Raw genomic sequence first — 15,383 nt, 5'->3', positions numbered from 1 at the left:
AGACGACAGACAACCGAATGGAGGGAGCGGACGAGGGTAAACCTTCTGAGAGGTATAGATTTCATCACCTCTCCCATCTATTTGCTACTGAACTATTTACTTTATTTATATCCCAAAAGAGATAAGAAACTAAGGAGCATTGCATTAGTGATCTAGCACACTAACACCGCTGCTTCTGAACTGTGAAACTTTTCGCACTAGTTTACTTTAGTTCCTATTTCAGTTCTTGTTTTTCACACGTCTGTCTGAATAATTTATAAATCGCAGGTTAATATTGGGGTACAAGGGGTGACCCTTTGCAAAGGCACCAATATGTCAACCTCACTTCTACGTAGTACGCTCTGGACTGTCTTGCAGGCTAACGAGGCTCTGGTATCTGGACCTGCCTCCAGGATAATCCTCTGTGGAGCTTGTATTTTGTGCTGGCCCTATGTATTTGTGATTGTCCCGTCATTTATTTAATCTTTTCACCCTTCATCCTCATCTTCGCAAGTTGCAGAAACACGAAATAAAATAAATAATTCATTTCAAAGGAAATCTTTCTTATGTTGTAGCATTCCAAAAACTGTGCTAAATCTGACTTCCTGCCAAAAAAAATGTGTAAAGAAATTATTAATAATTGTTAATTGAGTTTACCTCTGCTCAGATGTTCACTTCATTCAGCGACTAGACGCTGCCCCTGCTGGAGGATGACACATCTTCCAAGCAACTGCCGTCGCGTGCTACGGTCGCCACGCCTCGACTAGCAACCATTCTCATGTTCTCGTTCCAAAACAATGTCATTGTGTGCGGAGATGCGATGCGCAGGTTACAAAAAAGGAGAAAAATGTGCTGAATGACGGAGAGATCTTCTTCTGTCGTGCAAAGAGCGAAAAGAGCAAAGGAACATTATTTTCTCAAGAACAACAATATATGCTACTTAGATTATGTTGCCGGCCTCCGTGGCGTTACAACGCCAGAGGTCCTGAGTTCGAATCCCGGGTTGATCATGGGTGTTCCTTGTAAGTGTCCCTTCATCAATTTCATCATATCATTACTCATCCTCATCTTCACGATTAGCCAAAAGTGGCAGAAAAGCAAAGTAAAATAGACCAAATCAATGAATCAATCTTCGATTAAAATTTAGCATTTACATTGCAGCAAAACAATGATGGTCTCCTGTAGTAGGTAGAACTTGCTGTGGGCCTCGGATCGAATTCAACGAGTCATCATCATCAATATCATGGTTAATAGTGTATCCCAATGCGACGTTTATTTCCACCTCGGAGGGCAAGGTTCCCCTTGGCATAGGTATTCCTTTCTGAGTGTTTATTCATCAATTTCGTATAATCATGATTCATCCTTATAGTCACGATTACCCTATCGCATCATAAAACAAGAAACATTGCGAATCTTCATGCTTCATTTCAACAAACATGTTCTGCGTGAGCTTGAATCAGGGAAAAATGCGCTCTCGCAATAAAAGTGGGAAAAATGCGCCCTCCCAAGCGTAACCACATTAGAAAGTGGGAAAAATGCGCCCAGCACACAATTTAGCGAGTGGCAGCTAAGAAGCGAGCAAGAGAAGGTGACGAATCTATGTCTAAGCTCTACCAGAAAGAAATGGGTCCCTTGTTTAATCAAGGATTCGACCTCGTGGCGGAAGTTCCTGTGTACTCCAGCTTCAAACGCAGCATGAACTATGTGAGGAGGCAGGCACAAGGAGATCGTCGGGACCGAATTCCAGACAGAACATCGTTTTATCTGAAGAAGACCTGAAAATGGGCGACAGTTCATGTTTCCTTTTGGTAGATGAAGGAGACGAGCAGAGAATCCTAGTTTTTTGTAGCTCCAAAGGCAGGGAAATACTGCAGAATCACAATCAGTTCTTCATGGACGGGACTTTCAAATCGTCTAGCAAGCAGTTCGCCCAGCTCTATACAATCCACGCAGATCTTGGCAGTACAGATAACGAGACTAACATCGCTCCAGTAGTATTCGCCTTCCTGTCGAACAAAAAAAGAGAAACTTACGACCTACTTTTTGGGAAAATGAAGGAATGTTTATCGGGTTGGAATCCAGAAAGAATCATGGTTGACTAAGAAGATGATTGCATTTCTTCCCTCATTTCAAACTTCCCGACTTGTATCTCAAGGGATGCTACTTCCACTTTAATCAGTGTCTGTGGCGCAAAGTTCAAGACGTTGGATTGGTACCGGACTACAAGAATGACGAAAAAGTAAGGCTTCATGTCCGCATGTGCAGCGCTCTGGCAATGATCCCCCGCGAGGACGTTGAAGATGGGTGGCTCCTAATCCATAGTAGGCCAGTTGATGTGTGGCACTGTGGAGATGCAAAGCACCGAACGAACAATGCTGTCGAAGGGTTGAACAATAAGTTGCAGGAGAAAGTTCGACTTCATCCCAAATTCTACACCCTTCTGAAGACGCTGAATCAGGAAGCGGAATACAGCGGATACAAATATGACAGTGCTAGCATCGGTTTGGAAGGAACGAAGAGGAAACGAACGTACATAAAACTGGATGAACAGATTAGCAAAATTTTACATACTTACAAAACAAGCACACCCAAGGACCTTACCAAGTGCCTCAGAAGTCTGGCGTACATCCAAAAAATGGAGTAAAAGATCGTCAACGGAGGTCACAAGAAATGGAAATACAAATGTAAATAAAAACTTTAATCGAATAAAATAAAAATTACAACATATTAAATAAAAATTACAAAAGTAAAAAAAATATGACAAAGGACATCATCTCCAGCTTCTAAACACGCCAGAAAAGAGAATATTTTTACTGTACTTTTTTTAAAAAAAAATATCTTTCCTGACAGTCCCAAACCCAAACCTGTATTAAATGTGAGGGGAAGCTACGTCAAGGTTGTTTTAATCAACCTATTATCATATTGGTGAAGGTCGTGTGTGCTGGGCGCATTTTTCCCACTTTTCACTGTGGTTACTCTTGGGAGGGCGCATTTTTCCCACTTTTATTGCGAGAGCGCAATTTTCCCGACACGGTGAGCTTTACCTTAAAATGCCTAAACCTGGCGGTAGTATTGTGTTTTAAATATTTCCAGCGCGGGGGAAGGGGGGTCGGTGACTTTTCTCAAACCATAAATACTTTCAATTTGTCAAAATTCGACTGGCCTTGAAAATACTGAACTTATTCCAATATAACTAAAAATTCAACAACTCTTAATATACATTATAAGATAAATAGAAAGACATACTTCTGTTAGTTTTTCTATTTTTCAGTTTTAGTCTCTTTGCATTTGCCACTTCAAATGAGACATACTTATCCAACTTATACTTGCATTTTATTTATGTTATTGTATGTCGTTTCTCTTCCACTTGGTCAGACCGCGACGATGAGGACGAATTACAATTAGATGAAGGGACACCAACAAAGAAATATCCATGGCCAGAATAGAACTCAAACACGAAAACTTCGTTCCAATTAGTTCTGATATACTTAATTTCAAGGAGTACTTTGTACTCCTCTCTAAATTGCATTTCTGAGGAATATTTTTTGCAACCAGAAAGGGAGAAGCGATTATTCTACCTTGACTAACGGACAATTGCAAACTAGTGCCAGAGATACACTTCCGTGGTGGCACCCGCATGAACACACTTTCAACTGGACACACATGTTCATTCGTTCATTGCTCCCAGTATTGTGATATAGCCACTGTATTCAAGTGGAAGAAATGAGAAGTTACTTTAAAGAATATTTTTAAATATTAAAATTTACTTTTCTTCTCAATGTTAAAACCTTATATTTAATGTTACTTTACGTAACAATTAACAATTACTTCGAAAGTGACGTGTTATTAACGCCATGCTTTGTCATACGTACATTATAGGAGTAATAAATTATTCAACTCAGCCATATCCAGAACGGGAAATCCCATGGACGTTTTATGGATTTCCATGGATCTGATCTGGTCATTGTGGATATCCTATGGATATCTCCTGGAGATTTGACGGTATGGGTCACTGCGAACGGAACTTAGTGGGCGAGGAGACCAACCTGCAGCACGGGGTAGCGCTTTTCCCTTTTTCTCTCACACAGGAGATTTTCATTCCGCTTAATTTAGGAGGAAACTGTTGTTCTGCGTCGATCACCACTTTCCGCCTCCTCCACACCATCGTGCGGGGCGAGACCCGCTGACAGCGCGGATCTGTAGGCTTCTTCCTTCAGTGGTCTGGGTGACTGTCCGGGTAACGTTCTAGGGTGTGAATGCTGGGTTCCCTGAAATTTTTCCACTGATACCATTGTGGCTAGAAGAGCGGTCAAAACCAACATATGTCCTTTTTCAAAGGTTCGTTCAATTTTTCCAACTTACCTTTGGTTTTGAAAAATATTGAAAATATTTGTGCATTTGTTAAATGAGCGTAGACTCAAGTTTCTGTGAACAGCAAGTAAGTGACAAAGATCCATACGCAGGTCAGACTCGCAGTTAAGTCTCTGCAAATCAAGCGTAACGTGGAATTATCCCCATACGAGTTCGCTGCTTCTGTTTAGTTTTCTTTTGAAGTCTACCAGACTTTGTTCGGTAAGGTGCGATCTCGTGACCCAATGAGGTCCCGGTAGCCAACAAAGCACCCAGTGTTTGTGTACATCTCTCTCTTTAGACACCTCTCGCAGTCAAAACATTCATCGCCCATGAAAGTGGTTGACGTGTCTCAGACATAGTACATAGCATATTCTTGGAAATTCAACTATCTGGCCTAATCTCCCTTTTCCTTTCCAACTTTAGACTTTTGTTTGTAAGTTATCTGGATGTCAGCAGGCGTGTTTCGGCACAGGGAACGAGAAAAGGGAATATATTTCTTTGAACGACAGTTGATGACTGTTTTACATATACTTTAATTTGTGCCAGTTACTTTCTGGAAAGTGTAGTGATGAGTTTGGATTTCCTAACACGCCAAGCGATAGAACAATGCATTTTTATTTTTTTTAGAAATCATTTGCCGAAAGTATATATCGAAAGAAAAGTCACGTCGGAAGATCACTGTACTGAAATCAATCGCCTGATATAGAAGCAAGAGACTGGTAAGTTTTCATTCTCTCCTAACGTTTCGTTTACTAATTTTTCTTCTCCTTGTTAAAGGCAAAAAGAAAAAGAGACGAGGTCTGTTGCGTTCTGTTGCAGCGTTATGTTGCCCATTTTCAGGTAAAACTATGTTCTGTCTGGAATTCGGTCCCGACGATCTCCTTGTGCCTGCCTCCTCACATAGTTCATGCTGCGTTTGAAGCTGGAGTACACAGGAACTTCCGCCACGAGGTCGAATCCTTGATTAAACAAGGGACCCATTTAATGTTAGTTTGGGAAGAGTGATCCCTTCGTTTCAGAGGAGGTTGAAGAGGCATGATCTTATTTTTCAACATTTGGGGGGAGGGTTATACAGATGGTGAAAAAAATAATGGAAAAACTTTACCAATTTTCCTTGGCCTGTGACCACCTTTAGCCCAACATATACAGGTGATTCCTCACATGAAAACAAGCAAAAAGTGTGAGTTCCATTTTTACGACTGAGGCTCCGTTTCCGAGATAGGAGCCTCGCAAAAGGTGACAAAGTGAACGTCACACCTAACTAGGACGAATACTATCACAGATAGAGAGGCGGTTCCAAGGGAATCATAAAGGAATCGTATGTGCTCAGTCCGGAAGTCACTATGAAAAGTTCACTGCACGCATGCGCAGTGGAGTCCTCAAAGGAATTTCCAGCAAGAACAATGCATGGAAAGGGCATGTAACGCAGCAAGATGGACCGAGACAATGAGAAATGCGTTAAAGACAACACATCCCGACCTCAAACATCAAAACATGAGCACGGAACACAAAATCCGAAAAGTTGAGCACGGTTGCATACCCCAGTTGCATGCGAGGAATGAACGAATCATGTCATTTGGCATACGAGAGACACATTACTCCACCAGGAGGAGGGAAAGAAAAACACAATATCAGATGATTGCGACAACGTGTATTTTTACACGCGACAACTACGTAATATCCCCCCCCCCACACACACAACAAACAACAACTGCTACAATGTCTTACGCACAGACAGTGCGTGTCACTATACACCAACTGAAGATGTCACTTTCACCACCCAAAGGGGGTTGGGAGCAATACGAAGAGTGTACGATAATCACAGACGGTTTTCAAAATGTCTGTCGTTCACTTCTACGCAGAGATGACAGCGACGAATCAAGGATTGTCGAGTACGTGCAAACAAGCCAGATGTATCTGCTACCGTCGCGGCGGCGACGTTGATGTGAGCAAAGAGGTCCTCAGCTGATGTGACAGGTGTGTCGTATACGAGAGTTTTCATTTCTCCCCAGAAGAAAAAATCGAGAGGGTTGAGATCTGGCCACCTCGGTGGCCAAGGCATAGGCTCATCCCTACCAATGAACCTATTGCGAAACACGCCATGCAGGAAATGTCGTACATTACGATCAAAATGAGCTGGTGCCCCATCGTGTTGGTACCACATTTCTTGTCGCAGTGCAAAAGGTACGGTTTCCAACAGTTCAGGCAGAACCTCACTAAGAAATGCATGATACGTGCGACCACTCAGGCAAACAGGGAGAATGTATGGTCCAATTAAATGATCAATCATGTACTATCCCGCACCACACATTCACTGAAAACCTGTGCTGGTGATGGGCCACAAAAAGTGCATGTGGGTTGTCAAAGTCCCAGACATGACTGTTTCTACTATTGAAGACATCCATCCTGGTGAAAATGGCTTCATCTGTCCACAATACATTTGCCCCGAAGTGAGGGTTTGTGTCCAGCTGATGCAACAACCATTGGCAAAACTCCATACGAGGGCGAAAGTCACGAGGTAACAGTTCTTGTACTTTCTGCAGTTTAAAAGGGTGCATTCCTTCCTCTGACAACACTCGCCAGACATTCACATGAGACGTGTTTCGTGCCCGAGCGAGCACGCGCGTACTGGTGCCAGGATGTTCTGCGACCGCTGTTAACACATCTTCTGCAAACTGATGTGTGCGTACACTTCGGGATCTGCCAACTTCTTGCCGCGGTGGTAACACTGACCATGTTTCACGCAGTCGACTGTCCACTACCTGAAAGAAGGCGTGAGACGGTAAACGTCTATGTGGAAAGCGTTCTCCATAAAGACGCCTTGCCTCACGGCTATTACCACGTGCCTCCCCATACATGAGATGCTTGTCTGCTAGCTGCTGGGTCGTATACGCAGCCATCTGTGTAATAGGGAGCTGGAACTGCAAAGTATCGTTTTTTTGTTTAACACTGGCACACTGCACAAATTGGCCGTATCACCGTACGAACACCACAGACCAATTGTTGCGATACTTGACTTGCCCATTCCACCACGTCAACTTCTTTCAATACAACATACTAGTACTCTTCAATGCGTATGACAACCTAGAGCGAACTGCTGATCATATCCCAGCACCTGGAACACGACTGGGACGACTGCCGGAGAGAACCAACCATTCGAGCTCCTGTCGCGGGTACAGCAGTCATGAAGGTCAAACGTAGACTACGAGAGCCAGACTTGCCTGCGCAGCGCTTCCAAAACTGGTCTCTTTTACGTCACAGTGATCGCGTGCGAACACTCTTGGTCACCCCCTTTATGTGATGAAAGTGACATCTTCAGTTGGTGTACAGTGACACGCACTGTCTGTGCGTAAGACATTGTAGCAGTTGTTGTTTGTTGTGTGTGTGTGTGGGGGGATATTACGTAGTTGTCGCGTGTAAAAATACACGTTGTCGCAATCATCTGATATTGTGTTTTTCTTTCCCTCCTCCTGGTGGAGTAATGTGTCTCTCGTATGCCACATGACATGATTCGTTCATTCCACGTGTGTAACTGGGGTTGACTTTTTGGATTTTGTGTTCCGTGCTCATGTTTTGATGTTTGAGGTCGGTATGTGTTGTCTTTAACTCATTTCTCATTGTCTCGGTCCTTCTTGCTGCGTTACATATCCTTTCCATGCATTGTTCTTGCTGGAAATCCCCAATTCCTTTGAGGACTCCATTGCGCATGCGTGCAGTGAACTTTTCATAGTGACTTCCGGACTGAGCACATACGATTCCTTTATGATTCCCTTGGAACCGCCTCTCTATCTGTGATAGTATTCGTCCCAGTTAGGTGTGACGTTCACTTTGTCACCTTTTGCGAGGCTCCTATCTCGGAAACGAAGCCTCAGTCGTAAAAATGGAACTCACACTTTTTGCTTGTTTTCATGTGAGGAATCACCTCCCAAGCGTTGTAAACGACCTTTAGAAACACCCTGTATATTTTACCGTTTGTATGAGTTGTCATTTATGTTCACAGGTACCAGGTGTATCAGGTACAATGTATTTGTGATTTTTTTTATTATCGGAGTCGACAGGTCTCAGAATTAAAGTGTCATATATCTAGGTATTTAATCCCCGCCTCCGCATTGATTGAGCAACCATGACCGTTCAGAACCCGAACTCAACCTGGATCGTTTGCAATCGCACGAACGGCATTTCCTGCCTAATAGTATATTTGTAAAACATTTGGGAACTGAACATGGGATTGTGACATTAGGTGTTCTGAACTCGAATTCAAAAGAGTGGATATTTGTGTGCTACCTTCATCTTTTAATCATATTGCTTACGTGACTTGTCAGTTGGTATATTTTAATAACTTTAATTTAATACTGCTAATAACTCCAAAAATTAAAAACGTGGGGCTGGGGGGGGGGGATTCTTAGAAGACCGCAATATTTACTCTGTGCAATAAAGTCTTCACCTGGACTGTTTCTACAAGCCCACGCGAAATCACTCCGAAGTGCCTCTTTTGATACGTCGCCACACTTGTCACTATAGAACGTTTGCACAACACTTGAATTAGCGTCATTTGCAGCATTGTGATTTTGTAGCCATATTTTCACATATTTCTGAGGCTTAAACTCATCAACTGGTAGGCCTTCTCAACATTATCTTCCAGATCAATGAAACCAAAAGTATTTGACCGTAATAAGCTTACTGGAGTAATTCTCAAATTACATTTTTTTAAATGAAACGAATGTAGAAGGTATGCGCGTTGTAGCAGAAGGTAGTACGCTAATGAGTAGAGCCCGAAAGTTTGGCAAAATGCCTCTTTTTATCTAATGCATATATTGATAAAATTTTTCCAGATATACGTTTCTTATGTTGTTTCGAATGTTTTGGAAGCCTTTTCATTTTGCCTATTTTGCCTATTTGGGACCCCACTGCCTATTTTTAATTATAATGCCTTTTTTGCCTTTTTCAATGAAATTTGACATTTTTTAAAAAAATTTGTATGTAAATTATTTTTCTCCCAAAAAACGTTGTTGGCATTTATTTTTCTTCCGTTTATTATGTGAATAATTTTCGCCTTATTTAAGTAATATTGAACTCACGCATGTTTCAACATTGCTGAAAGAGAAAGTGTGAGAAAAAAGTATTTCATGCTGAGTCAGGATATTGCCTTTCGGTTAACATTTCTTGTGCATGATTGACTGCTGAAGTGGACAGGTTGATTTCGAACACGAAGAAAATATTTCTGAAATCTCCCTCTCGAACCCGAAAATTTCAGAAAGTTGCGATTGAGCTTAGTTTACTTCAGCAACCAGTCTTGACGAGATAGGGAACCTGGATATCAGCAGCTATATATTATGCTAACAACCTTCAAAAAATCAGTGAGGTGATCGATGCTCTTCCAGAAAATGAAGCGGCTTCAATTCGTGAAGTGAAAAAACTCCTGTGCTATTCAAGTTTACTTTTGCGCATTGTGGTGCATTGCCAGAGACAATTACAATTATAGCATCCATGAAAATCTTCGAGGAATCTATGCAGCAGATGATGGAAGTGCCAGGAGAAAAGGGGTCAGCTGTTGCGGAAAAGTGCTAACGGGTAGTGTGTGCAAATGAGGACTTGAGACAATTGAAAACAATTTGTGATATTCTAAAAGGTGAAAATGCTGTTACCAAAATGAGTCCAGCTACATTAGCTTGTTATATGTATGCTCCAATAACTTCTGTCGAAGTGGAAAGATCATTTTCTATTATGAAAAACATTCTCTCTGACAGACGACTATCAATGAATGTTGAGAACTTAAAAAGCACCTTGTAGTTATGTGCAATCAAGACGGAGAAAATTGAAATGCTCTTCCCAATTTAGATTTTAACATTTTGCCAGAAATTATAGATAAAAGTAAGCGACTTCTAAATGTGCCTTTTTTCGGTTTATTTTGCCTTTTTTTTCATTTTTAGTGCCTATTTACCACATTATAAATGCCTTTTTGCCTGCCTATTTTAACGAAAATAAATGCCTGAACTTCCGGGCTCTACTAATGAGTAATGTTAACCAAGGCGTATTCCGCCGTATACTCTCGACTACATCCCTGCTGCTTTCTTCCTTTCTAGGTAGCAGGATACGTTATGAAAGGCATGATGAAGACTGTTGCAGCCGTACTATTAATATGTTCTGTTGCTTCTGGATTTCAACAGGACAATGGAACTTTCTCAAGTAAGTACTGATTGTATCGCCAGCATGGGCGATAATGTAGTTAATATAATTCGAATGCAGAAATTGTAGAGATATTTTATGACCAAAATTATTGTTTTCTGTGACTTACAGACAGTAAAGCCCCTATCACACGGAACTGGATTTCTAGTTGGAATGCCCTAGTTGGCGATGAACTGACTTTCTAGGTAGAAATTATGGCCGCCTGGCTGACTGCTTGACTGGTTTTGAGGAATAGGACATGTTCTAATTGCTACTAACTTCTTCGACTAGATTCTGTGGAACAGCCAATGAGATCAAAGTTTGGCCATGTGAAGATAATCTGTGAGTTTGCAAAGTAGCCTTTTTTGTCTGTGGTTTCCGAGTGCATACAGCACGAAAGGCATGTTTACAATTGAAAAAGCTAAAATATTCTTCCATACGTGTATAGTAAACGTTGTAAAGTATGTATTTTATCAGCGCCGTTCTTCTCTACCTAAAACCATTTAATGCGATGCGATATTCCTCTTGGTTGGATAGTTATCGTATTTTAAAAGTGTGAAGTGATACGTTGTTTACTACTCGCGCGGCCGCCATTATGGGAACGAAAGACTATCGACAAGTACGGTGTAACAAGTACCGTGTGAGGCGAAAACTAGCAAATGGGTAGCCAGTCCAGCGTCAACTAGAGCGTTCCTACTAGAAATCCAGTTCCGTGTGATAGGGGCTTAAGTTACAGCAACTATTATTATTGTTGTTATTATTGTTGTTATTTGATGTAGGGTTACATTTAAGCTTACAGTCTATTTACACTGATTATAATTAAATAATTATCTAACTATAAAAAACAGCTTTTTGTCCTACATGAATAATGTTAAGTTTACAGTTATGCAAATTGTATATACGTAGATATACAGAATATGAAAATTACAAATGTATGTAATTTTTAAAAAAACATAATTAGTAGTAGTAGTAGTAGTAGTATAATAAAAACATCAACAATAATAACAGTAATAATAATAATAATAATAATAATAATAATAATAATAATAAAAACAGTTTCTGTGACTCTGCCCCCTGAGAAAAAATCCAGCGTTCACCCTTGATCGCCAGAGTTCAATTTGAATATGTAACTTCAAGACGTAAATTTACTACGTATATGGATTTCTTTTATTTTAAGAAATCTAATGGAACGACATTTTATACTGTAGATCAGTGGTCGCCGGAACCACATAATCTGAGTCTAGTGTAAACATATTAAAATAAGTCTTTATGTAGTCAAGACATTTCAGACATTGACTGAAAAGACAACAGTTAGTTAGAAGTCGAAGTTATTTTTTTAACTATTAATAGTATTGATACTGAGTTTGATTTGCATACATTGCACTTAAACTTTACAGAACGAACAACTAGAAGAGTGACGTATGAACCAGGGTATGCACTTGGGAAATTCATATATCACACTGATTTAAAAACATGGGATGAAGCATCGGTGGTTTGTTCTCTGCAAGGGGCGTTCCTTGCAGTCATCAACTCTCAGCAAGAACAAGACGATATCGTGGACATCATCTCCGTTATAGGAGTTCCACCCGGCCTTGAATGGAATGGTATATACGTCGGAGTCCATTGTAGAAACACAAAAGGAGTATTTGAAACTGTTCTAGGTAAGTTGTATGCAGATTGAGCTTCATAGATGCTTTGTATTTATGGTAAACAATACAAGCTTCCAATTTTATGACTCCCAATTTTGCTGCTCCCATATATACCGTAGCGTTCCAACATGAACGCGGGGATCTTAAATAGGGATGTAACTTGCCCCTCCCGATTAATACTGTTGATGGTAGAGACAGCCCTGAACGGGCCAGGTACAGATATCTAACTTAACATTAATATAGACTCATGATTGGGTTTTATACTGAACTGAGCAATGCGAATGGCAGATAAGGGTGTAGAATAGCTTACAATGTTCGGTTTAGAAAACAGACCAATAGCTCCTGCTTCTCCGATGATTCCAAGTAAAAAGACCTCGTGTCGCTCTCATGCGCAACTATTTAAACCCTCGTTTGGCCTCTCGTCACCTCTACCCCAAAGGTCAGTGTTCTTACCATTTCCTGTAAAAAGTTTATCCTACACATTTCTGAGCAGGAGCTGGCAAGGTCTGCCAGGGTCAATATTTCTTAACCGAGCGGATATGCTACGATACCTTTCCCAGGCGTTATCCAAATTCAGTGGTCTCAGCAGTCCAAGTTTCTGTATTTTTGCTGTTTTAGAAAAATATTTCAGTGGTCACCTTTTATTTATCTGATATTTTCTTTCTTACACCACGAAACTGGAATCTTGGAATAGGTCCTCTTTGATTTATTTCAGAAATTGAAAAAAAAAAAGTCATTAAATACGAAACGAATTCGTGTTGGAGATGTAAAAGAGATGCACAAGTATTGTTCGGCAAATTCCCCATGACTATCTTAATTAAGTTTTCTCTTCGATCGTGCACGTTGTTTAGGAACATGATTTTACGTATGCTGATGCAGAGATTGTCGGCAGCTTGTTTGGAGTGTTGTTTCCATGCTTGTAGCTCTCATCAGTGAAACAAATATGATAAACATGATAGATAAACAATTTCCTTGATAATACGTAGCATTCCATTCTACTGCATGTATGCATAAAATGATTTTTTTATTATTCTAAAATGTAGTGAAATGAAACGAACCTCCTATATATATCCAGACTTGATTAGCTCTTGAGTGTAAAAGGAAATTATTCATAGTTTTTTTTACATACTAAACCAAAGCAATGTATTGCATATGTTGTATGATAATATCAGGAAGCAAGAGTCAAAACTCTTTTCGGAAAGCAATCCAATGTCAAGTTCTCTTCTCCGTAGTACATCCTGGGAACTCTCTTAATCCATGCAGAACCATGACAGCATAATAATTACTGATGGTGTCAGTATTAAGACTCGCGCACTTACGATGTACTTCAAGTATGTAAGTATGTAAGTATATGAAGACCTTGGGCCACGTCTTATGCGCTCGCATATTGAGAAGGGGTGCCCCATTGTTCATAATAGCTAACTTTAGAAATGTCGACATGTAATAGAGAAGGAAGGGGGAGAAATAAGTACACCGCTTGTTTGAAAAGTTAGAAGGCAAACTTATGTGCTACGTCCTCTAATATTATATAAATGCTTACAATATTACAGTATATTTCTTAATAATAAAATGTTTTGGTTTTCCCCAACTTCTTTACTGCTTTCATTTCAAAATTTCGATTTTTCTCAAAATTTCAGAAGGGACTGTAGCCCCATCAGCTCACCCCCTCTGCATATGCCAGTGCTCTAGGATATGTTGTTTTAAAAATATTACGGAGTTTCATAATATGGGTTCACGTTTTTTCTTTAAAAAAAATAAGTCCACTGATAATTTCGAATTTTCTCGTTTTTTTTTGTAGAAGTGTCGTGATCGGCACCAGCTCCGGTCACCTATACCACACAAAGTTCCCCTGGATATCTATCCATTTTCTTAGAAACTGGCCGATTCCGAGAACCACTTCATGCAGGGATGATGTTGAATAAATTCGCAACTAAGATCACTCATACCGTGAATTGGACCGTGGCAGTGAGACGACATAACGACCTCTTTTATTTTTAAAGGACCCCCCCCCCAAAGCGGCAGCTTGCCACACAAACCAACTCAATATGAAATGTGGACCTTTAATAAAACAACTATTTATAATTTCGTAGAACATCAAATTCTCATTTCAATGAAATTCAATATTGGATAATCATTCCACGAAGAGTGATCCTCCATGTAAACAACAAAGTGAATCAATCTGAAATTTTTTAAATTGCATTATGGTTTTAAACGTTTGTGAATGCATGTAATGTGCATATTTCACCTACAAAGAAATTAGCGTCCTTAGTCAATATGCTTAACAGACAAAGGAACTCAAACATTGCTACATTTTTAAAGTGTCACACAACACATTTTCGTTAATACTTTTCATGTATTCAGGCTATGTTTTCTCATACTATTTTTTAAATTTCTCAGCAGGCACCACAAAGTACTTCATAAGTCAATTAAATCAGTTCATTTTGAGCATTTTAATCCAGTCATATGTCTAGAACCTTACCTGGATGACTCACAGGTAACTCTGTAATGCCCCTATTAAGAATTCACTTGCAACATATTGCAAAAGCTTAATATGTACATTTGTGCACTTTGCAGGGAACAACTTGCACTCCACAGCCTTTCAATGGGGAAGTTCTGATCCAGACGACGTGGACGGGCATGATTGTGTAGCAATTGGATTAGCTGGAGGAATAGGCAATACGCCCTGTGAAAATGAATTCCCATTTATTTGTGAGAGATATGACTGTCAAGGTTGTTAGCAATGCAGTCCTTGTGTTGCCTCAAATACTAAAATGAAAACACTGAAATTTCCAATGGACTGGCTTTAATGTTGTTTTTCTTCCTCATCATTTACAGTAATTTAGAAATTTAAATTTTATGTATTCAAACTAGAAATGTTATAGGTACAGTAATACAAGTCTCTCATGTAAGGATGTTAATAAAATCTTCAGGTCTATTATAATGTACTTTTCATGTTTCATTTTGTCTATCTACACCTCTTAACTTTTTCTGTACCCGGCCACATACATGGGCGTATATATAGTTCACGTAAGGAAGGGGGTTCAACTTTTGGTATGATTAGGGTTGCTATATTTCATAAGTGAAAATCAGGGACAGTGCTGACCGTAAGCTCGTTGGGAAGCGAGGGGGAGGGGGGTGCTGAACCCGACAAAGTTGTGTGGAACATATCCATTCTCATATTCTTTACACTTCTGAAAGAAAAAAAACTAAAAAGAAACACAAATCCACTTGGATATA

The 15,383-nt window shown here is 40.1% G+C and overlaps 2 protein-coding genes across 2 annotated transcripts in view; one reads left to right on the top strand and one right to left on the bottom strand.

Moving 5' to 3' along the window:
- LOC145985789 (3-oxo-5-alpha-steroid 4-dehydrogenase 1-like) overlaps positions 1 to 695 on the bottom strand; it is a 113,266-nt gene extending 112,571 nt beyond the window's left edge. Inside the window, exon 1 of the mRNA XM_083119874.1 lies at positions 637 to 695. The gene's annotated coding sequence lies outside the window, so the exon portion shown is untranslated. The remainder of the gene's footprint in view (positions 1 to 636) is intronic.
- Positions 1 to 14,884, top strand: part of LOC145985537 (hemolymph lipopolysaccharide-binding protein-like) — a 58,375-nt gene extending 43,491 nt beyond the window's left edge. Inside the window, exons 2-4 of the mRNA XM_083119607.1 lie at positions 10,416 to 10,518; positions 11,895 to 12,158; positions 14,721 to 14,884. Coding sequence (XP_082975733.1) covers positions 10,431 to 10,518; positions 11,895 to 12,158; positions 14,721 to 14,884 — 516 coding nt within the window. The 5' untranslated portion in view covers positions 10,416 to 10,430. The remainder of the gene's footprint in view (positions 1 to 10,415; positions 10,519 to 11,894; positions 12,159 to 14,720) is intronic.
- The last annotated feature ends 499 nt before the right edge of the window (positions 14,885 to 15,383 follow it).

The sequence above is a fragment of the Lepisma saccharinum genome, chromosome 3 (genome assembly GCF_977018435.1).
Source record: "Lepisma saccharinum chromosome 3, izLepSacc3.1, whole genome shotgun sequence".
Taxonomy (NCBI): domain Eukaryota; kingdom Metazoa; phylum Arthropoda; class Insecta; order Zygentoma; family Lepismatidae; genus Lepisma; species Lepisma saccharinum.
The sequence above is the reverse complement of the archived record's forward strand: the minus strand, read 5'-3'. Positions and strand labels throughout refer to the sequence as shown.